Below are 24,139 nucleotides of genomic sequence, written 5' to 3'. Positions count from 1 at the left end.
TTGACAACAAAAATAAGGTTACATTGCAGCTTTATAAAACTTAGGTTTTGGTGCACCTGTGAGACTGTCATTCTGGTTCCTAGAATAGGCTGCCAGGAATAATGGTGGAAGCAGATACAACAGTAGCATTTAGAACACTAATGGATGGACACATGCAGATGGAGAGATATCTATCAGGTGCAAGCACCAGTTTTAGCCTGATTTGGACATGTGGGCCTAATGGCCTGTTCCAGTGCTGTTCTATTCTATGGTCTCTATAACTAGTCCAGAAAAGGGTAAGAGCTTAAGAGTTCAGCTACAGTAAAAGTCCAAAAGTTTAGATGCCAAAAATCCAGATCACTCAAGAATCTGGACTTCTTGAAAACTGTCATCTGAAATCCAGACCACCCAAGAATCTAGAACTCCAAAATGCTCAGTTTTTGCATGCGTTTGTGAATTACGCAAATGCCACAGATGTACTTCCCGAGAATACGGAAAATCCAGACTGACCCATTCCCCGAGCAGTCCAGATTTTTAGTTTTACTGTTTCTGCCATTTAAAAAAAAACAGAAAAAAATGGACATGTCCAAATGCCATCATCCATAAAAACTGGAATCTATGGTATTTTTATTCAAATGCATTAATATTATCTACAACACTTGATAAAATTTCAGTAGTAAAGTTACTACCATAATTTTCAAAATTTATTTTCAGAATACTTGCTTCATTCATGTAAAATGGTACAATACAATTGTTACATTTTTAAATGAACTCTAAGGCTCTTCTACATCTCACACTCATTTTAAGGGCACTCAATAAAAGTATATACATTTTCATTAAAAATTGATTCAACAAAAAGGAAATCCACTACACAATCCCAGCTTTATAAATTTATGACAAAATATCTGAGTTGAAGCTGAAAACATGGAGATGTCACATGCTTTTAGTTTGCTCACAAGTCAGTAACACATGTTGGAAAAAAACTGTGCAAATTAATTGTCCTTTGAAAGTCTGGATAAACATCACAGATGCAATACTCAGTACAGTTCATGTACTATTGGTGAAATTAAGCGTAGCAGCTGTTTTATGTGAAATCAGTTTGTAAGTATTGGAGTAAAGTTGTAAGTATTGAAGGTATGTTTGAGCAATGAAGGCTGGAGCCTTATAGAAGTTACAATCAGTTGATAAATTACGAAGCTTACATACCGTAAAGTTTTGTGCTGCAAACACATTAAAGATAAAACACTGATGAACATGAAGTAACCAACTACAAAATAGAGATAGATGTTAAATTTGTACCAAATAAAGTATATTCTGCAAAATGAATACCTTGACCATCAAATGCAACTGCTCTTCAAGTACCAGTTTAGAAATAGTCTTGCTTATGGTAGAACATTGATAAACAGCAAGAACATTCACCACCAAAAGTTAGAAATCATTGTTGTACATTCACGGCTTCAACTGCTACAATTTGTAACCATAACGGGAAAAGAAAATTGGTCTTAAAAAGCAGATCAAGTAAACTATGGAAGCAGCATGTCAATAAACACAAACTGTGCTAGAGCTCTCTTTTCAAGTCTATCCCAAGTACTTTACGTGTGGAGACACTACTCCATCTGTGGAAACAAAAGGAGTTGGCTAATATTGTTATAGAGTACATTCTTGGGATCTGAGCCAGACCCAGGCTGCCAGCCATATATCCAGTCTATAGCCTCAGCGAGAGCAATGAGCTTGGGAATAATTACAGCTCAGTACCGGTGTGCTTGGTGTGAGTACTGTGGAGGCTGCTGGGAGGTAGTTGAATATCCCATGCTGCTTTGTGGTTGTGATGTGCTTGGTCCAGGATTCTGATACGCAGCATGTGGATTGGATCGCTTTAAAAAGAAAAATGATAACATATTTGTTTTTATTACTTACTGAAAAGAATAAATTTAATATTATTGTAAACTGCAGACCAATTTGAAGGATTGTTTATGCTATAAATGTCTGAGAAATTATCTCAACTAAATTTCATGTCTTTGTATTCAGAGATGTAATTAGAAAATACCACTTTATTCATTTACAAGGAAAGCAGAAAGTGCAGGTTAAGTGGAAAACTGAAGTGTGAAAATTGGTAAAAACTGTACTTTGTCTGATTAAGTTCCTTACTGATAAAAAACAAGGTACTAAAATTTAAATAACAATTTTGAAAGTCTAAAGGTTTTGTGAAAAATGCATTTTTTTTACAAATTTTTCTTTCATATACTGAAGCATTTTGCTTTAAAGGTACACATAAAATTTAAATATTGAAGAACACAACTATTCAAGAAAATTAACGGCAGTTAAATCTAATATTGTGGAAATATTAAAACAAAATTTGTTCCAACTTTGAAAGTTGTTGCATTTTAATTTATTTTACTCACAGCTGACCAAGGATTTCACAAAATGAAGTGGTAAAAAAAGAACAGACACAGCTTTTTAAAATACCGTGTACAGGTATGCGTCGCTTAATAGCCGTTCAGGCAACATGCGACTGCATATATGTCCCATAATTATTCAGTCACCATGAGTAAATCCATAGCAATTTAGAAAAAATAATCACTAGCTATAAAAAATTGTTTGCTGTATACCCACTCCATCCCCACAGCCCTGAATCAGCCCCAACTAATCCCATTGCCCCGCACTTTCCCCACAGCCCTGTATCTGTTCCCACACTGATCCCACTACCCCACTCTCTCCCCAAAGCCCCATGTCGACCCCACTTTGATCCCACTGCCCTGCTCTCCCCACAGCCCCATGTCAGTTCCCACACTGATCTGTACTTACAAATAAAAAGTTTACAGGTACACCACAGGATCCTATATAGCTTTGCTAAATGTATCATATGGTGTTTGCACAACATCCACATCACATAACACCCAATTTCACAGATTGTATTGTGGACATTGAGCAGTGCATACCTGTATTTTTAATAATACCATATATTAAAGTGTTATTTGATATCTATTGGAAATCTAACAATTATATCAAGTTGTTAACAGCAAAGTTACTGTTCAATTTAAATACAAGTCAGTTTCTAGTTTTAGAAAAATTCATTTTTTTTTAAAAAGAGAAAAATGACCATAACCAACCAGAGCTTTAAAAAGAAATATTCCCTGAGCAGGAAATTCTGTACCTGGTAATCTGAGGTCATGATAAGTCCGCCTGAGGTAGTGGTAGGGGGGACAACTCGGACTTTCTTGAGAGGGGGTCCTTGCGTGTGACTGTTGTCTTGGTTCCCTGGATGGCCACCTCCATTAGTGTGATTATTGCCCTGCTGTTGATTCTTCTCAATTTATCAAAATAAAACAGAGAGAAATCTGAAGCTGCATATTCCAATATTCACAAAGATGATCCTACTTGATAAAACAAAAGCTTAAGTAGAAAATTCAATAATTTTAAGTGTTTGTACTTTTACACAAGCTTCTTTACTACACCAAAAACAAATTCTTCTTGGTAATATTCAAAAATATATTTGTTATATCCCACAGCTAAATATAATCTATTATACCATCTGTTCTAATAATGCAATTTTTTTTTTTTTTTACAAGTTAAACTGCAGAACCTAACATCAGCCTAGTTTTTCGTTTATGTCCATGATAAACAGAAATTTCTATAACACTTTGTTTCTTACACCTACCTTTTCTCCTTTATCGTCAGGTTCATCTTCTGTAAGAAATTCTCGTTTTGGATAGGGAATCTGACATCCAGCAAAGACACTGCAAAAATTAAAAACAAATACATTAAAGCTCAATTTTACACAACTTTTTGACATCTAAAGAGAAAGGAAAATAAGGAAAATAATGATTTCCAATCCTGTCACAGAATTTTCCATCGGAGGACTGTTACGACATGTACAAAACTGATTGACAATGAAATGAGACATATTGGTCCCTTCATCCAAGTACCTTCTTGTGAACAAGCAAATATAAAGCTGCTAATTAAATATTGGCTGTTAAAAATTAGTACTCCAAAGGTGTGCTAGCTGTTAAGAATTAAATACATCTCTGCTAATAAGCTCTTTACCAATCATATGCAAAACATCCTTCATATAAACTGATTACATAAGCCATAAGATACACTCAACTGAGAATGGATAGAAATTGATATTTAATTAAACAGGACTGGACATACTGCTTAGATGGAATGAATTCTTGTATACTTTAAGGCCATCTCTAGTGGTGGCCCTCATTCATCTAAACCTGTAATATGATGTTTTTCTGGGTTCATTGTCTGCAAAATTCTTTTCCATGAACACACTGCTGTACCTATTCTGTCTTCCACCAGTCCCTGCTCAGATATCTTTCCTGGCCACGCTGACCCATGTTGGCATATTTTCTGTCAATGCCTCCAATTTAACATTCAAAAGATCCTCATCTCCCCTATTTCTAACCTACCCCATCTCTATAACTTTTTATGGCATATTCCTGATTCAATCTAGAATTCCTTGCTTAAGTCCCAGAACACCACCTTCTCTTTTTTTAAAAAAAAATAAAATTCTCACCAAAAAATATCTTGGCAAAAGCTTTTGATCATTTCCATTCATTTCTTTGGCTCAGTGTCCATTTATTTATTATTATACAACCGTTAAACATATTGGAAAGATAGTCTACACTAAAGGTGTAAATAGAATAAGTTGTTGTTAAAAGCTCTTTGTAACAAATGGAGTAAACATACTCTGATGTTGGGAGTGGGTCTTCAAGGAAGTAGGGGTCCTGCATAGCCTGTTCTGAGGTAATTCTCTTGGTTGGGTCCATTGTGAGTAACTTCTGAAGCTGAAATTGAGTAGAGATTGCAAAAAAAAACTATTAATTATGATGGTAGTCATCAAAATTAATGGATGACTATTTTTTCATACAACTCCCCTCCCCTATCACTGCAGTCAGTTCAAATTGTCACCTTTGGGAATCCTATAGGAGGGAAACCAGATGTTAACTTTGATATTTTCTGACATTCCAATCAATGTATATTTTAAAAATTGAGTCATTGTTATGGCATGGAAATTGTGAAGGAAATTGGTAGTCAAATATTTATGGAATGCAGGTGGATGCCATATCCAAAACTATTGACATCAAAATGCATCATTTATATAATAATGTATGAATACACAAAATAGATCTCTGTATCAATGATTCAAATACCTTGAGACATTAGTTTGCATTAAAAACCCATGATGTGGGTACAATTAGGGCAATAATGATTCAGGTCAACATTCTTGTACAAGGTTCTCCTTAGAAATACTGAGTATTCTTGTTTTATCGTTTTTATCGGTTTGCAATTTCTGAACAATATTTTATTTGTTGATTAACATTTATGGTGATTTGTGTTTAATTGTTGTTGAATCAGAAGGAAAACATTTTAAATCTCCATGCTCCTTTTAATATGAACTAAAAATCTAATCTCAACAACAACTTAATCATTTGGCACCTTTAATGCAGTAAAATATATCAAGGCATTGCATGCGACCATTATCAAATGACATTTGACACTGGAGCCACACAAGATGTCAGCAAAGGTGTCAAATTTTAAAAAAAGAGGTAGATTAAAGTCTATTAAAGGAAGTGAACTGACTGAATAAAGGCCCTTGTACATGAAAGTATAGCTGATGGTAGCAAAATAATTAAAACCAGAGATGTTCAAGGGAAGAGAAATGGATGAACTCTATCCTGAAGTGTTATCAGACTGGAATAATTTACAGAGGTAGGAAGAGATAAAACTATAAAAGGATTTAATAATTTTTGTAATACTGAGTTGCTCAACTATAAACCAATAAAGATCAAATGGCACAGGGGAAATGGATAATTGGGACATGAAAATATGCAACAGAAGTTTGGATGCCTTCAGGCTTTTGGAGGGAAAAACATTGACAGCGAATTGAATAATCCAGAGGTAATAAAAGCGCTAAGAAAGGTTTCAACAGTGCAGGTGTAATGTTTTGGGGTTAGGTATGTTTGTCTTAAAAATGGCATAATTTTGTGAAGTTGGGTGATTAGAAACTCATCTCTTGGCCAAACCAATGCCAAAGTTATAAAAGGAGAGCAATGGAGATAGTGGCAATGATTGGAATTTTGTGATGGGACCACAATAGTTTCAGTCTTTTCCATTCTGAGTGAGGAGAAAATTTCTGCTCAGACAAATTAGTATTAGAGAAGAAACCGAGAGTTAGGGTGGTGAGGTAGAGAGTTGGGTTCCATCAACATGACACATGCAAACTGATGTCATGTTCAGAATGATGACAAGTTTATTGTCATCTAATTGGACGAGTATAATTCGACTAAACAGTGTTCTCCGGTCCTCAGTACAAAATATGCAGGCCCACAACCAGACATTACACACATACAGACAAGCAATACATATGCAAGGCAAGTATTTCATCTAGTTTTGTACTGATATGGTTGTTGATAAGAAATAGAAAATGATCGAAGAGAGATCTTTAGGGAAGACTAGATGCTACAGCAGAGGAACAGAATTGGTAATTATTGTGGGTGTTCCCAGAGACATGGTCTAAAAAATGAGAATGGTCTACAGTTAGGAAAACTTTGGAGGAGGACAGCATGGTCAACTGCATCAACAGCTGCAGACCATTAAGAGAACCTGACATTAGACTTGTTGAAACAATTCAAAAATTTTAAAAAAAGTCACTGCACTCCTGCAGTATGTCCAATTGAAAATAGGCTAAATGGTGGTTTTTGTGTTTTAATTTCCAGGTCCTTTCTACTTACAATACAAAGTGCAATGTGTCATTATTACTAAAAAATACATCCACATATACTTTCATTCATAGGGTGTAACATTTCTTAGGGTTTTGTCTTCACAAATACAAATAAAACGTTTTGTTTCAGTTTGCCCAAGACTAGTTCTATCTTGTGCATCAAAAAGTTTTCTTGTCAAATAGATTTGTCAGTCTTGCTGCAATGCTATGAAATCCCACCTTGGCATTTACTGAATATTAAAAGAGATTGCACCCAACTATTGGGTGCTTTCATCTGAACATTTTTTTCACTAACGTATGTGATAAATAATGTTTTACACAGGTATTTTTCCATATCTATACAACATTTTTCATTCAAAATGCAAATGAACATTCCCCTTTTAATTAAGTAGATGAGGTAGAGATCATTTTCTTCAGATCTTGCTTGAAGATTGTTATTGACCTTTATCTTTTCCTTATCTCCCAGAACAGTTCTCCAGGATAATCTGAGGTCATGCTGTATCCTGACATTTATTCAGCTCTCTGTTGGAAGATGGACACTCCAACCCAATGTTTTTCGCAAATACTTTAGGTTATTTCTTGTCTGAATATTTACTCCTAATCAGTATTTTTATTGTTAACTTTTGCACTGGATAAGAATGCTTTTATTTGATGTAATGTTGGATGCACTGTAAGCCGAATAAATTGTGGCAAGTAAAATGTTTACCTTTTGCAGTTTCCTTATAGATAACACAGGCACAATTAGTTACTTTGTACAGCTGCACATGCAACAAATACAAAATATTTAATCTGAGACTTACCAAATGAAAAGCTTTGCTATCTGGTTTTACTTTATGTTTCTCCATATACTTGATAAGGCTGCAGTTGGTATAACTAGAAACAAAAAAAATAAATCATATACTATTATTGCTTTGAAATGCTCTGATTTTTACAACCAAAAAAATCCCCCCGTCAATGGGAAGATAGCAATGGATACAAATAATCAGTAGAAATAATACTGTGATCAATAATTCCTTCAGGTTCATCTGTGACAGTCTTTGGAATTAGTTAAGTAGTTCTTTATTGGACAATTAACAAGAAATATGATGAGAAGCAATAATTTAACTAATGGAGCTCTTTCATCCTAAATGGAATCTGAAAACAACATTACAGTTCCTGTCACTTTCTTTTCTTCTTCTTTTCTTTGGTTTGGCTTCGCGGACGAAGATTTATGGAGGGGTAATGTCCACGTCAGCTGCAGGCTCGTTTGTGGCTGACAAGTCCGATGCAGGACAGACAGACACAGTTGCAGAGGTTGCAAGGGAAAATTGGTGGGTTGGGGTTGGGTTTTTCCTCCTTTGTCTTTTGTCAGTGAGGTGGGCTCTGCGGTCTTCTTCAAAGGAGGTTGCTGCCTGCCGAACTGTGAGGCGCTAAGATGCACGGTTTGAGGCGATATCAGCCCACTGGCGGTGGTCAATGTGGCAGGCACCAAGAGATTTCTTTAGGTAGTCCTTGTACCTCTTCTTTGATGCACCTCTGACTCGGTGGCCAGTGGAGAGCTCGCCATATAACACGATCATGGGAAGGCGATTGTCCTCCATTCTGGAGACGTGACCTACCCAGCGGAGTTTGATCGTCAGCAGTGTGGATTCTCTGCCATCTCGAGTACTTCGATGTTGGAGATGAAGTCGCTCCAATGAATGTTGAGGATGGAGCGGACCTCCATTTTTTTAAAAGTTGAAAAATGGCAGTGCTGCCACTGGTGCGGATCAACAGAGAGCAAGAGACACAGTACCCCTCCACAGGGCTCTGGCGCCCAGTCCAACCACTGACAGCTCGGTACAAGCTTTAACCAGTCTATTAAAGGAGTTGTCAGTGGTTAATTTTAAAATTTTATGACTACTCTGGGCCTAAGATGATGCACCTATGTTTACCACCAGCCTCGAGGGGTTGCAGACTCCAGAGAAGCAGAGGACTGGCGCAGGGTACCAATAAATGTGGAGACCACAGCTCCCCACCCTGTTTGAGAAAGAGAAAGAAAAGGGGGAACACATGAGATGGTGACCATGGTGACAGACCAGTACACAGCAGGCAGGCTGTTTGTGATTTGATGCAAAGAACCCATGCAGGCTGTTGGTTGCTGGTTACTGCAGCCAAAGAACTCACACCAGGCTGTGGATTGCTGGAGACTGGCTGAAGGGGTACCAGGTATCGGAACCAGGATGAGAGAGAGTGCTGAGGGTGCTGAAGGCTTCCTAATGGTGTTAGAGATTCAGATCTGGAGCTCAGGTTGCTGATAGCTTGGACTGGAGTCTGTGTTGCTGTGGAGGGTGTGGAAGCCATGGAAGCAAATCCACGGATACTTGGTGACATGGTTAGGGGGAACGTCTCTGAAGGAGACATCTGGAAATTTCTGCTGATGGCGAATCAGTCTGTCTTAAGGTAGATTGAAGCAAATTTCATGTCATATTTCATCTGTTTTATTATATGACAATAAAGGTATCTTGAATATTGTAACTCCAGTAATTTAGTATGATCAGGATTTTGGTGGTGGGGGAATTCATCAACTTTCTGGACAACTGGATGTTATTTCCATGAGTGACTCAACACTTTTAATTTACTTTGTTTAGATGTAATGCCACTTGACAATAAATTTTCTCTTGAATCAGGTTCAGTGTATTTAAAGGATGATCCAAAGACAAGACCCCAGTGAGTGGAAGGGGATGGTGCTATTAGGAAACCCAGTGAGTAGAAAGACAGAGAGAGAACAAGAGCCCCGGTAAATGGAGTGGGAGTGCCGCAAACATCTTGTGATTCAGATCCCAATCACAGAGATTTCTGAATGGTGGGATAGTGGATCATCAACATTTTGCAGTACATTGGAATGAAACAGATGATAGTGCAATATTCATTTTAGACAATTATAATTTTAATCCGTGGAATTCCCAGCAACAAGTCATTTTAAAAAGTAGTTTGAAAAGGGAAAACATTAAAGATGTAGCAGGAAATGGCGTTTAAATGAGAGATTGTGAAGACAAAGTGTGCTGCAGTTTTTTTTGCATCATTCTGATTATATCACTATGGCAATGACTCTCACCTCTCATCTCTTCAGAAAGCTATCGTGGTTCATAAATGCAACCATATTGCACTCAGACATGATGTTTCTTCCCAGTTTCATTTCCACAAATAGAAATATGTCAATGCATGCTGTATATTGCACTTCAATAGGTCTGTCTATATCAATTTTTTTTAAGGTTAACTTTGTGGTTAGATTGTGATCACTTGTGAAGAAGGTCTTTTAAAATCAACTTCATCAAATTAGTTTGTTTGCAGACCTGAAATTACACCTAAAGATTTTAAGTTGTCCGCTCATTCACTTTCAGATACAATTATATTAATCCACAAGGGACTGAAAGGGTAATAATAAATAAATCCTCACTCGTTTATTCAGGAAGTGCCTGCAAACTCTCAAGTACGAGTTAGAAAATATACTCATTTAGGAGAGGTGCCAAAAGTGTGACTAGCAACGTTAGTATAGTATCCCAATAATGATTTCGTGTCTTCATGGAATGCGAGAGCACATCAAATTTTCTCTATTAATTAATACTCTTCTGGAGTATCCTGTGCTAAGTTTTCATTAACTTAAATAATCTGTCATAATTAGAAGCAATTCCTCCTCATAAACTGGCATAATCTCCTAGACAGGTCACAAAACCAATCTGGATAATAGAAATGTTAATCCCTCCACCTTTGTAATTTATTGCTCAGAATTTAAGTCACTTTAATTTAATTGTCAATTGATCAGAAATTAACCAATCAGCAAGTTTGCCAATAGGCTGAAAAGGTGGTATAAATATTCAGCAATAAGATTACTATTTAAAAATATCAACACTGCATGGATTATCTTTTCACTTCTTGGTATATGTTTCCTTCATGGGATATGTATGTTGTCCCAGAACTGAGGAGGCAATTCAATTCATATATTGGCCAAATGGCAGACTTCCTTTCCTGAAGGACATTCATTGACGGAGATGCGATTTTGCAATAATATAGCTTTTTTTGATTATAGTTAATCAAGAGTAGTTCCTCCAGGTCACCACCCCCTCCCACCCCTTATAAATTCAATTTATTGAATTATTTGGATTTCAATGTCTTGGATGTCATACTGAAATTTGGAATCATGTAATTGAATCAACTGGCTACAACTTTGCGACGGGGCAGCAATTGAGAACTACCCTCAGTGTTAAGCATCTGGACATACTTTTGGAAGGTTGATTACATTGGAATGAATGCAGTGGAAATTCACTATTATTACTTGGGATGGAAAGTTTCAAGAGAGACTAAATATTCTTGATTTGTTATCTTTGGAGTGGGGAAGACCGAGATATGACCTGACAAGTATACAAAATTATCAGGGGCATTTGGGCCAAAATGGCAGTTTGGATAGGAAGTCCTTGCCAGTAAAAGAATCTGATGACTTTCTATTTAAATTACCGAAAGACAAAATATTATAGGTTCTTTTAAGTGATTCCTGGCATAATTTCCTTTAGTGTTTCAGTTAGCAAAATAATTATGTAGATTGACCAGAAATTCTGCATAACAGAACCTTTCATTTAAGTTCTTTAATCCATCTGCACAGTATAACAAAATCATTAATACCATCCAACAGAAATTAGCAACAGTCTCATTATAAAAGGCAACTTCAAAGTAGCATCCAATTTTACAGTAGGCTCTTTTGTATTGTAATGGATAAATATTGGGAGAATTTGGTAAGATTAGTGGGTTACATACATACACACATTTTATAACAGATCTCATTTGAAAGACTGAAGAATTCATATTAGTAACATTGCAGTCTTTTGAGACTTTTATGCACATTTCACAAGTAGGTGCTAATTGAAATGATGTCATGAAATGAATAGCCATTGTTTTGGAGGAGACACACTGGCTGCAAGTACCTACAGTCACTCCTGGGTTTTGTTTATCTAAGACAACAGCTTGACCAAGAGAGAACTCCTGTGGTTTGCTGAATAAGGTGGGGGTTTTTGCAAGTGACTTTCTGGCAGTTGGAGAGACAGAGAGGTGAGACCAATCTCAATAAACTCTCTCAGCTTGTGTGTCTCACACTGAAAGGAGCTGAACATCGCAAGCCAGGAAGAGCTGGTTGGAAACAGAAAGTTCCAGAGCAGTGGATGGCTGGAAGTGCTATCTGTCTGATATTTCTCTTGGAATAAGCGGAACAGAAAGGAACTCTGTGGTGGTAGCCTGAAGAAAGAGGTTACCATCTGGAAAACCCTGATGGGACAAGTTTAATCAGCGAGACCTTGAGGTGACTAATGGTGGTACCTCAGCTGTGGAAATCCTGGAACAACAAATCTCTCTCTGCAAACCCTACAAGAACTTTCCTGAAAGGTAAACATTTACCTTTCAAGCACTAAAGGCTGGTGAACTTCATACATGTTAAATTCTATGCACAGTATAAGAATTGCCTGCATCCAGAGAACTTGGAAGAAGGAGAAGTGAGATTGAACTGTGAACCAAAGAACTTTTCTTAAATTTACACACACATTACATACACGTGCGCTTAGAATTAGAAGGGAGTTAATTTGGGTTAGTTAAGTATAGAGATAAGTTAAAGTTTGATTCTATTTTCATGTTTAAAGTTGATTAAAAACAACTTTTATTTTAAAAACTACTTGTCTTGGTGAATGTCTGTTGCTGCTGGGTTTTTGCGGGTTGTTACAGTATGCAAATTAACCAGATCAAATACATTAAGAAAACTCACGTGTTTCTTCTAAAATCTTTCATCAATGTTGAATGTTCTGGCATCTTTTTAATATCTTCCCAATCTTTATCTGGAACAAAATATTTGATAAATATATTGCTGCATTCATTTTTTATAAATGAGTTCAATTTATTTTTCCTTTGTAATATCTATAAAAGATTATTTCAAGCATAATACACTTACTCTCATGTGCAAGGTTAAAAAGTTAAATAGTACTGTTGTATTTGCATAATCAATGTCAGGATGGGAAATTAAGTATTTGTTTCATTTTAACATCTTTTATTGATATCAAGAACTGGCATCTCAGCAAGCCAGTTGGAACATGAAAACCTTTTCGATTCTACCACATCACCAGATGATTTGTCCCCACTTGGAATCAACTAAGGATTTATGTACACAATTTGCATTGAAACCAGTGGAACTACTCAAAATATTCTTATAAATTGGGTAAGATTCAAACAGAGATTGCAATGATGAAAGTGTGTTTACACACCACAGTACATTGTTATTTCTTCTTAGGACTTTTATTGCTTTTTATATTAAAGCTCTATATTGAATGATATGAAAACCACACAATTCAAAATTTACTGGAAAATAATCATATCGACTCCCTCTTAATATTGCATTTTCTGCATCAGATTACATTCCTTACTCTAAAACATTGAGAAATCATTGTAATAGAAAATTCACAAACTGATCTCTAAGAGACTAGTGTACCAAATGATAAATTAAGATTAAATGTTGTTCACATCAATTGCTTGAGGGTTTAAAGTAGCAAATGGGAATTATAAGGTGAAGTACAGCATTTGATGAAGCAAAGATATTTCTCATTTTAATTTGTAAGAGACGGTAAGAGCTCTTTCATCGAATGTGAATTTTTGGAATCCAATTTCGTAGTTTATGTTTTTGAAGGAGCTGAACAAAAAGAGCTGAAGATTGTGGCCTTATGCTTGCTAGTTTAATCAAATTCATCATACCAAATCTCATGCTTTCTATGGAATGTGTTTACTTTTTAATAATTTAAATTGATATATCAAGATTAGCAATTCTATTAATGAGGCGCTATACACAGAGAATATTTGATAATAAATAATACAAAACCATAAAAGCATCTTAATATCAGCAGCTTAGTGAAGATTCTAAACTCACCTGCTGGAAATCCCATGACATTAAATATTCTATCCAGCTGGTCATGATGATAAGGATTACTAGTTTTGATGTCCTCTTGTCGACAGTGAAAAATAGGCTCAGATGTTAATAGCTCAGCAAATATACAACCGATCGCCCAAATATCTATTAAAATAGGAGTGAAGATTAGTAAGTTAAAGACACAAACAAAAAGGTAACAATTTGAACATTTTTCAGTTTTTGATGCATTTTAGATGACATTAATTTCTCTTTTATTTTATGGTGTATTTAAAAAAGTTCAAGAGTTCAGATTTATTGTCAGAGTACATATATAACATCATATACAACCCTGAGATTCTTTTTTTCCCTGCGGCCCAGGCAGAATTTCTCTTTGGTTGTGTAAAAAAAAATTGTACTCAAGAAAAATTGCATATACAAAAGAAAGAAATATAAACAAAAAATAAATGAAAAAACTGACGATTCAGTAAAGAGAAAAAAAAAATCAGTAAGAAATAATTTACAAAGAAAGAGTTCTTAAATGAATCTCTGATTGAGTTGATTGTTCAGAAGTCTGATGGTGGAGGAGTAGTAACTCTTCCTGAATCTGGTGGCACAAGTTTTGTGGCGCCCAAAATCTCTTTCCTGATGGCAGCCATGAGAACAGAGCATGTCTTGGGTGGTGCTAATCCTTGACGATTGCTGCTGCTCCCCGATGCCAGCATTCCTAGATGTGTTTGCTGAAGCCTAATAGCCTGAGATTGTCTGATTTCAAAAGCTAAGCAGGCTCAAGCCTGGTCAGTACTTGGAGGGGAGACCACCTAGGAACACCAGATGCTGTAGGTTTCTGTGAGGGGTGCTGCCTTATGGTAGATAAAAGTAGTAAATGTAGTTTTACATGACAATAATGGAACTTTTAACATGTAGATTTTCTCAATGCTGGAGAGAGTTTTGCCTGTGATGTACTGGGCAATGTCCACTACCTTTTGCAGGGCTTTCTGCTCAAAGGTATTGGTGACCCATACAGGCTGTGATCCAGCCAGTAGCCCCCTTTGCACGACACATCTGTAGAATTTTGCCATGGTTCTCGGTGTCATACTAAACCTTCACAAACTCTTGATGAAATAGAGGCACTAACATGCTTTCTTCACAATGGCATTAGGGTGTTGGATCCAGGAAAGGTTCTCTGAGAGAGTGAGTCTCAGGAATTTAAATTTAAATTTGTTCACATCTGATCCCCCAATAATCACTGGATTGTATACCTCTCGTTTACTCCTCCCAAAATCCACAATCAGCTCTTTGGTTTTGATGACATTGGGTGCGAAGCTGTTGTTAGTACACCATTCAGCCAAATTTTCAATCGTCCTCCTGTATGTTGACTCATTGTCCCTTTTCATACCAACCACTATCATGATATCATCAACAGATTTGTAGATTGTGTTGTCATACCGAGCCAGACAGTCATAGGTGTAAAACGAGTAGAGCGGGGAACAGCCCTGTGGTGCTCTGGTACTGATGAAGAATGTGGAGATCTCTCACCAATCTTCACTGATTGGGGTCTGGAAGTGAGGAAATCCAAGATTCAATTATAGAGTGGGGTATTGAGGCCCACATCTTGGAGTTTACTGATCAGATTTGAGGGGATAATATTGAGGAATGCTGAATTGTAGTCGATAAAGAGATGTAGAAAGTGAAACACGAAACTCTGTAGGTGCTGTGATTGGAGTAAAAACACAAAAATGCTGGAGGAATTCAGCAGGATTTCAGTGTCCATAGTGGGTAAAGATGTGTAGCAACTGCATCGCAATGCAAAATGAAGAACAAAAAAAGAATCAGACGTAGTCAAGCTGAAGTTCAGTAAAAGTCGTTTACTCAAACAGTCACATGCAGCTTTTGAAAACCCTGCACGTTCCAAATGATGTTTCTCAGAACCTCCTGAGCCAGTTTGATTAAGCCTCCAGTGAGCTGCTACATGGCACCCCACCACCCCCCAGCGATAGCGGGCTAAACCTCTGGCACCAATACTGTCCACGCTCTTGGGTGGTTTTCCGCTCCTTCACATCAGGGGTTGTGGCAAATGCCGATCAAGGTCAAGATGAGCAGGCTTTAGTCGGTCAATTGTAAATTTCTCTGGATGCCTCCCAATGTCCAGTACACAAGTTGTTCAATTGTTTTGTAGCACTCTGAAGGGGTCCTTATACGGCCTCTGTAAGGGTGGCTCATGTGCACCTCTTCACACAAACACAAACTCACAGTCCCGGAGTTCCTTGGGATGAAGGGTGTCGTTGCTCCATGCCTTGGTGTGGGATTTGGGACCAATTTTCCAAGCTGCTCCCGCAGTCTGCTTAAAACTTCAGTCAGTGCCACCTCCTGTCCGCATGCTGTGGCTATGAACTCCCCAGGTACAATGTTTCGGGCTCCATAAACCAACTTGGCTGATGAGGAGTTGAGATCCTCCTTGGCTGCTGTTCTTATTCCCAGGAGGATTCAGGGCTACTCATTCGCCCAATCAGATCCCTGGTGGCAGGCCATCAGTGCAGCCTTCATGTGCCAATGGAACCGCTCAACCAGGCCATTCGACTGTTGTGTGGTGGAGTTGCATTCCCTGCAATCGCCACAAAATGTCCCAGAGTGCGGAGGTAAACTGTGGGCCTCTGTCTGAGTCGATGTGTGTGGGAAGGCTGATCCGAGATACCCAGGCAGAAATAAAAGCTCTGATTCATGAATTGGTCGATGAGTCTGTCATAGAAACTGACTCCGGCCACCTGGAGAATCTGTCGACGACTGTTAACAAGTATCTAGACCCTCATGACACTGGAAGTGGCCGACAATGTCAATATGCACATGGCCGAATGTGTGCTGAAGCGGCACCTTCACATGCCTTTGCACTTTTGTAGATTGGCAGTCCGTGCACATCTTTGCCCAGTATGTGACCTGTTTTTTGAGTCCATACCATACAAACTTGTTGGCTAAAAGGCAGGCCATCGCTCAAATGGAGAGATGGGATAGTCTATGAATGGCATCGAAAATGCAACATCTCCACACAGCAGGGATGATAGAGCGAGGCTGACTTGTAAAAACGTCGCACAGGAGAGTGGTACCTTGTGGCCCTAAGGCTACATTCTTGAGTTGTAGGCTCATGACAGCAGTTCTAAGCCAGGAGTCGTCATCCTGGCGGTAAGCTTTGGCAAGCGCCATGTAGTCTACACCCAGAGAGAGGGCATGTACAGTTTGAACGAAGGAGCTGGACAGGGCATGTATCAGCCACCACATTACTCTTACCAGAAATGTGCTTAATCCTGGTTGAAACTCAGATATGGTAAGATAGGTGGTGTTGCTAGCAGGCTGACCAGGGATCTGATGCCTTAATGAAGGCAAACGTTAGTGCTTTGTGGTCAGTAAAAACCGTGAAGTCTCTGCATTCGAAAAAAATAGCAGAAGTGTCTTACTGCTAGGTACAGCGCCAGCAGTTCCCTATCGAATGTGTTGTTTTTAGTTTCTGGCTGACATTGTTCATTGGTGTACTGTTCCAAAACTTTGCCTACTTCTGCGTCAGACATGTCTATCGTCAAGGCAGTTAGTGCGTCTATTTGTGGATGGACCAGCAATGTTGCCTTTGCCAGGGCATCTTTGGTCTGCTGGAATGCTACTTTCGTCTCCTTTGTCCACTCAAGTTCTTTGGCATCGCTGGACATGAAGTTGAAGAGGGTTTCATAATATAAGCTGCAGAGGGTAGAAATCAGCCATAGAAATCGATAATCCCCACAAACTCCTGGAGTCCTTTAATGGTATCAGGCCTCGTGAAATTGAGGACAGCTTCCACCTTGCTAAGCAATGGAATGACACCCTGGCTGCTGATCTGATATCCCACAGTTAGCCCGAACTCCTGTAGGGCGACGGCAGAGTAAATACAGATGCTGCAGGTGCTCTTTGTGGGAGTAGCTGACAACGAGTATGCCGTCCAAGTATACAAAAAGGAAGACCATGCCATGCCCCACTGCGTCTATTAGTTGCTGGTTTGTTTGTGCAGCAATTTGAGCCCAAAAGACATTCTCAAAAATTCAAATAGGTCTTGGGCTGCCAGGTTTACAGGATTTCTGAGCCACTCCACACACCAAGTCAATTTTAGAAAATATCCTGGCCCCATGAAGATTAGCTGTAACGTCCTGTACATGGGGCACAGGGTAGCGGTCTGTAGTGGTAGTGTCATTGAGATGCTTGTAATCCCCACAAGGTCTCCAGCTTCCCGTGGCTTTGGGTAGCATATGTAGCAAGGAAGCCCACGGACTATCAGACCCTCATATGATTCCAAGTTCCTCTATTTTGTGGAACTCTTGCAAGCCGAAACTTGTCGGGCGGCAGGCACCGGGCTTGGGCATATAGAGGAGGTCCTTGGGTAAGGATGTGGTCTCCCATGTTTGGGTGTGGCAGTGGAGAACTGGGGAGTAACAATAACTGGAAACTCTGCAAGAAGTTTGGCGAATTCATTGTTCGTGTACTCCATGTTGTTTTGGTGTGGGGTGGGTAGTTTGGTTTTCCCAAGGCAGAAAGTCTGGAATGTTGTGGTGCTCAGTAACTGGCACCCAGGTCCACTATCATTGATTGGGCTCTGAGGAAGTCAGCAATGGCCGGGACCCAGCAGCGAGAATGAACTTCCACATGAACTTATTGTTGTCGAATTTCAGGGATATAGTCTGTGTATTGTACATATGAATTGAATGGTTATTCACTGCAGAGAGCATCGGACCCACGATCCTGATATGGGTGACAAAGCCGAAAGGAGGAAGGAGACTCACCTCCACACCCGTGTCGACTAGAAATTTGTGCTGGGAGAGTTTGTCCCAGACGAAGAAGAGACTGTTACAGTGGCCATAGCTTTATCCCGTAAAAGTGCGGGGGGTGGGGGGTGGACGGTAGTGGCGAGCTCCAGATCCCCAGTGTTGATGGTAAAAACACCAGGTGGTTGTCACAGAGTCATATTGTCCGGGGGAACATACGCCCTCATCACCGGTACTCATGGAACCTGGACCTTTGGGTGTGATGCAGCACTAATTTCTGTGGGCCTTGCTGTTTCGCATGCCACAGAATGTCTGCACGGACGGCCACTGTTCGAGAGTTATCAAAGTCCTCATCGGCCAACATGAGGCAGATGTTTTTAGCATATGCTCTTAAAAACAACTTCTCGAAGAGCAAACAAGACCTTTGGCCGTCTGGCAGTGCCAACATGTTGTTCATTAACTCTGAATGGGCATGGTCCCCCTGGCCATCAATATGGAGGAGCCCATGCAGCTTGCTCATGTCGTAAGAGACTGTAAATCTGGAGAAGGAAGGCTTTTAGGCCAAGAACTGGTGGGTCCCGAAGGAAATCCATTACTCAACTGGCCGTGTCCTGGTTGAGGGTGCTTACCACATGATAGTACTTAGTGGCGTCCACGTCTATTTTGCAAATGTGGAACTGTGCCTCAGCCTGCCCGAATCAAACTTCAGAGTGGTCCAAAAGACAGGCAGTTTGAGCAAAATTGCTGCATTGTCCATGTTGGGTCCAAAATCCATTTGGGCCCATTGGGGTCACCAATGTAGCAACTGTATTGCAGTGCAAAATGAAGAATGAGAAAAGTTGAGTCGAAGTTCAGTAAAGGTCATTTACTCGAACAGTCACATGCAGCTTTTTAAAAACCCACATGTTCCAAATGACGTCGTCGCATTGTGACATCATGACGTCACTCGGAACCTCCCGAGATGGTTCGATTAAGTCTCCAATGAGCCGCTACAGATGCATAAATGACATTTTTTGCCTGATGCCTCATTGTACACAGATTAAATAATTTTCGTTTTTCTCTAAAAGGAACCTGGATTTGGCTATTTATATATTTAACTATGAAGGATTGTTAAGTTGTAAATCAAATTTTGCATGATTCAACAAAGCATAATTATGTTAATAACAAGACAAAGAAAATCTAGCTAGTTCAATACTCCCAGAAATTCAGCCTTAATTTAAGTTTGACACTTAGAACCATTGAACAGTACAGCATAGAAATAGACCCTTCAGCTCATCAAGTCCATGCTGAACTTTTATTCTGCCTAGTCACATTGATGTGCTACCAGACCATAGCCCTCCATACCTCTCCCATCCATGTACCTAAACAATTTTCTTAAGTGTTGAAATCGAGCCCTCAATGACTACTTCAGCTGATAGCTCATTCCACATTCTCTCTACTCTCTGGTGAAGTTCACCCTCATGTTCCCTTTAAACATTTCACCTCTCTCGCTTAACTCATGTCCTCTTGTTCTTGTCTCACCTAACTTCAGTGACAAAAACCTGCTTATATATACTTTACCTATACCCCTCATAATTTTGTATACCTTTACCAAATCTCCCCTTATTCTCTGATGCTCCAGGGAATAAAGTCCTACCCTATTTGACCTTAGGCTCCAACTCAGCTCCTCAAGTTTAAATTTTAAAATTTAGATGTACAGTATGGAAACAGGTCCTTCCAGCCCAGGATCTTGTGCCTCCTTAAGTACACCAATTAACATACAATGTTTTGAATGGTGGGAGGAAACCCACGCAGACACAGGTATAACATTCAAACTTCTTACAGACAGCACTGGATTCAAACCCAGGTTCCTAGCACTGTAATAACATTGTGCTAACCTCTACGTCAACTGTACTGCTCAAATATCAGCAACATCCTTGTCAATCTTCTCTGCACTCAAGTTTCTCAAAATATTACCACAATTTGATGTTATTTGTTACAATTAATTTAAAAAAAACAAATTCTATATTTTAAGGGGAAAATACAATATCGAAATGAAATTTTAGAAAGTATTTTATTTTTCAAGTAACCAAATAGCAAATAATGATTCCACGCTCCCACTGAATAATTTATGTAAAATGAATTAACATTATATTCGGTAATTTGCATGTTTCTATCTTTCAATTATTTTTTACACCAGATTGTGATGATTCCAATTACTTGGATAACTTGGAGTTCTTAACAGTCAATCTCGACTTTGTCAGACTTTTCTGATCAAGGAAAATGGCGTTCTAAAACCCTAATATTTTTCCATTTCTTTCAATACTCACCAATAGCTTTTGTATAATGCCTTGCACCAAGTAACAATTCTGGTGCACGATACCAAAATGTAACTACTACTGGATCCAAGTCTGCTAAAGGTTTTAGGGGAGAATTAAACAACCGAGCAAAGCCCATGTCCGCTGCATGAAAGACACAAATATTGAAAAATATTCATTAATGCCTGCAAAAAGGTAAAATGAACAAATATGTAGTAGAACATCATAAATATTTGTTGCTCTCAAAAAGGATATTTAGGTACACAAGAGCAATACTGGGTTAACTTTGTTCCTGATTCCCATATATCAGGCATTTTGGCATCCAAAATCATTTGCTCTTTTATAGATATATTTTTCTCTGCTACTATTTCACTTTTTGTTCAGTTTCTGTTGATCTTACATCTCTCCAGATGGGCTTCTTTGTCAATTTTTAATTGTGTAGGCAAGTAACTTTTGATAAATAGAGAAATGAAGCAGGCAGGGAGGAAGGAAAATGAACAGTTATGAGAACAAATATAACTTAGCAGTGTAGGTAGAGCATTGGCTAATAGGCAGGAAGCAGAGTCGGAATCCAATTGCGTGATGCTGGCTTCCAGCAGCAAGCGGTTCGAAGAATTCCTGGTCTTGGCGACGTCAAGGTGAGCGGCCTCCTGGGCAGGAGCGCAACCTTGGGCACAGTGGTATGCCCTGCCCTCCCCCCACCCCCATCCCGACACACCAGACACTGACACTAAACCTTCCCCACAACCAACTCCCCCGTATGCATGTGTGGTAGGCCTGGGGAGGATTCAGTGTTAGGACTCCAGTATCAGGAGCTCCGGGGACACAGGAGCCTGCCAACTCCCCAGTGAGTGTTCCAACAGCCTGGGAAACTTCCCCAGGGATCAGTGGCAGTGGTGGGTTCATGTTGGGGATTGGCAGCGGCAGTGGATTCATGTTGGGGATCGATGGTGGTGGATGGGAGGTCTTTTTGGTGAGAATTAACATTATTTTAATGCTTAAAAAGCTTTCCCTTGTTGTTTGTTGTTGTTTAAACATTGATAAAAGTGATTTGCTGTTGCTACTGGGCTGTTTTTAAAATATGACCAGTTATCCAAAAAAAACATTTATCCAACATTTTGGATCATCGGAGTGTACTGTACAATGTTGGAAAGTGTACAGTTAAGCACTTGGGTAGAAAAAAATAAACAGGCAGACTATTTTCTAAATGGGGAGAATATTGATAATTCTCAGATGCAATTGGACCTGGGAGTCATCGACCAGGATATCCTGAAGGTAAACTTGGTTAAGTTGGTGGTAAAGAAGGCAAATGCAATGCTGGCATTTATTTCAATAAGATAATATAAGAGCAGGGATGTTGAGGTGTATTAGGGCACTGGTGAGACCTCACAGTTTTGGGCTCTTCATTTTAAGAAAGAATGTGCTGACATTAGATAGAGTTCACAGGAGGTTCACAAGGATGATTCCAGGAATGAAAAGATTATCATACAAGGAACATTTGATGGCTCTTGGTCTGTACGTTGTATTTAGGAGAATGAGGGGGGGGGAATCTCATTAAAACATTTTGAATGTTGAAAGACATGGACAAAGTAGATGGAGAAAGGTTGTTTCCATTTTGGAAAACTCAAGGACAAGTGGACACACCATCAGTAATGAAGGGCATCCATTAGAACAGAGGAATTTCTTTAGCCATAGGGTGGTGAATCTGTGGAATTTGTTGCCACAGGAGGTTGTGGAGGCCAAGACATTGGGTGTATTTAAGGGAGAAATTGATGGTTTCTTAATTAGCTAAGGTATCAAAAGTTTTGGGGAGAAGATTGAGCAGTGGAGCTGAATGGGAAAATGGATCAGCTCATGACTCGATGGGCTAAACAGCCGATTTCTACTCATGATTTAACTAACTATGGACCCAGCAAGGATGATGAAGGGTTGGATAAGAATATATGATACAACTAGAACAAAAATGATTCAAACTGGAATGAAGAATAATTAAAAGATGCAGGAAATTAAAACAGAAAATATTGTGTATCAATTGTGTCCCAGGCCTGCAATATTAACCATTTTGTTTCCCACAGATGTTGCCTAACCTGCTGAATGATTCCAGCATTTCTGATTTTATGAAAAATAATTAAGCAAGGTAAATGTGGAAATTGCACAGAATATGGATGGAAATATTATATGTTGGAATTCTTTAAATTTGAATATATTTAATTTTAAGGCTCAGATGATATGTATAAATTATGCATTCATGAAAAATGAGAGACCAAAGAAAGGTTTGTATAATCATTCATTCTGATAACACCTTCAGGGCCTATGGACTATTAGTTAAATCATCTGCAATCTATTTGTGCAGTGGAAAGTAAATAAATTTAGTAGCTCAGAAAGTCAACAGATTGCTTTTTTTTCCTCCAGCCATAAATTTAAAACTTGATTTAACAATTTTCAGGTTAACTCTTCAGTGTCCTGCGATTATTCACTTATTAACGTCAATGAAACTGATCAAGAATGGCAAAAATTTAGCTCAAACTTATTTATGAGATTATATAATGGGTAAATTGAATGGTTATATTTTGGGATATTTCTTAACATTTAAAATTTCCAGTAACCGACTGAGGTCAAACACAATAAATCACTGAATCAGCCAAATGCCTTTTATTAAAGGTTCAAAACTAAGCCCTAGTTTAATCATAAAGTAAGAATATACAAATTTTAAATAGTTTCACAATATTATAAATAAATCTGATGCAGCGCTAGTACCAGCTTCTGCTTGAACAGCAGATAATCTAAACATACAAGCAAACAACAAAAATGACAAACTACTTGGTTTACAAAAATGTTACAATGCCTTTTATATTTTTCAATGGAGCTGCCATCTAGTTATAACAATATATTCCACAGAAATTATGTCTAAAAACGTACAGGTTAACGTAATCTTACTACCTGGGAGCAAGTTTGCAGGAATTTGAAAATACCACATTAATTAGCCACAACACATTTATAGTCCCTGGTGGCAACACTGTCTTTTAACTGAAAGAAGTTTTCAGTTAAAAAAATACTAAGAAGTCATTCCAAACGTACCCTAATTTCTCATGTCATCAAATTTTTTGTTTCTGTATTTTGTCTTAATACATGATGTTTGTCGAAATTTCTCAGACAGTAAACTGCTAATTTTAGTCAAGCATCATGAATGCGAAACCAACTATAGGCCAACGCCCACTGAAACGCTTGTATAATGCGCACTTAGGGGAAAAAATTTTGCATGTGATTATAATTTTCAAGTACGGATAAAAATGAGAAATATCAAGAACAATAGCCGAAACCCTTGTGGATAGAAAACTCCCCAGTTCCACAGACGATGTGTAATTACATGGTTCCCTTTTTATGAATGAGTACTATCAAAATTCAAGTCCTGGGCTTGTAAACGAAACATATATCCTCTGTGAGGACCATGATGGAAGTCTTGGTC

At 38.5% G+C, this 24,139-nt stretch overlaps 1 protein-coding gene across 6 annotated transcripts in view; it reads right to left on the bottom strand.

The window, feature by feature from the left end:
- Window positions 1-589: 589 nt before the first annotated feature.
- cdk8 (cyclin dependent kinase 8) overlaps window positions 590-24,139 on the bottom strand; it is a 108,439-nt gene continuing 84,889 nt past the window's right edge. For 5 of the 6 annotated variants that reach the window (XM_069891475.1, XM_069891477.1, XM_069891478.1 and 2 more), the window contains 8 exons: window positions 20,686-20,817; window positions 13,623-13,766; window positions 12,474-12,543; window positions 7,510-7,582; window positions 4,675-4,772; window positions 3,638-3,716; window positions 3,134-3,286; window positions 590-1,853 (listed from right to left, as the gene is read on the bottom strand). In XM_069891475.1, the coding sequence (XP_069747576.1) occupies window positions 1,728-1,853; window positions 3,134-3,286; window positions 3,638-3,716; window positions 4,675-4,772; window positions 7,510-7,582; window positions 12,474-12,543; window positions 13,623-13,766; window positions 20,686-20,817 (875 nt within the window). In that variant the 3' untranslated portion in view covers window positions 590-1,727. The remainder of the gene's footprint in view (window positions 1,854-3,133; window positions 3,287-3,637; window positions 3,717-4,674; window positions 4,773-7,509; window positions 7,583-12,473; window positions 12,544-13,622; window positions 13,767-20,685; window positions 20,818-24,139) is intronic. The other variant, XM_069891476.1, reaches the window with a different exon arrangement.

The sequence above is a fragment of the Narcine bancroftii genome, chromosome 7 (genome assembly GCF_036971445.1).
Source record: "Narcine bancroftii isolate sNarBan1 chromosome 7, sNarBan1.hap1, whole genome shotgun sequence".
Classification (NCBI taxonomy): Eukaryota; Metazoa; Chordata; class Chondrichthyes; order Torpediniformes; family Narcinidae; genus Narcine; species Narcine bancroftii.
Note: the sequence above shows the minus strand (reverse complement) of the source record. Positions and strands in the feature narration are given on the sequence as shown.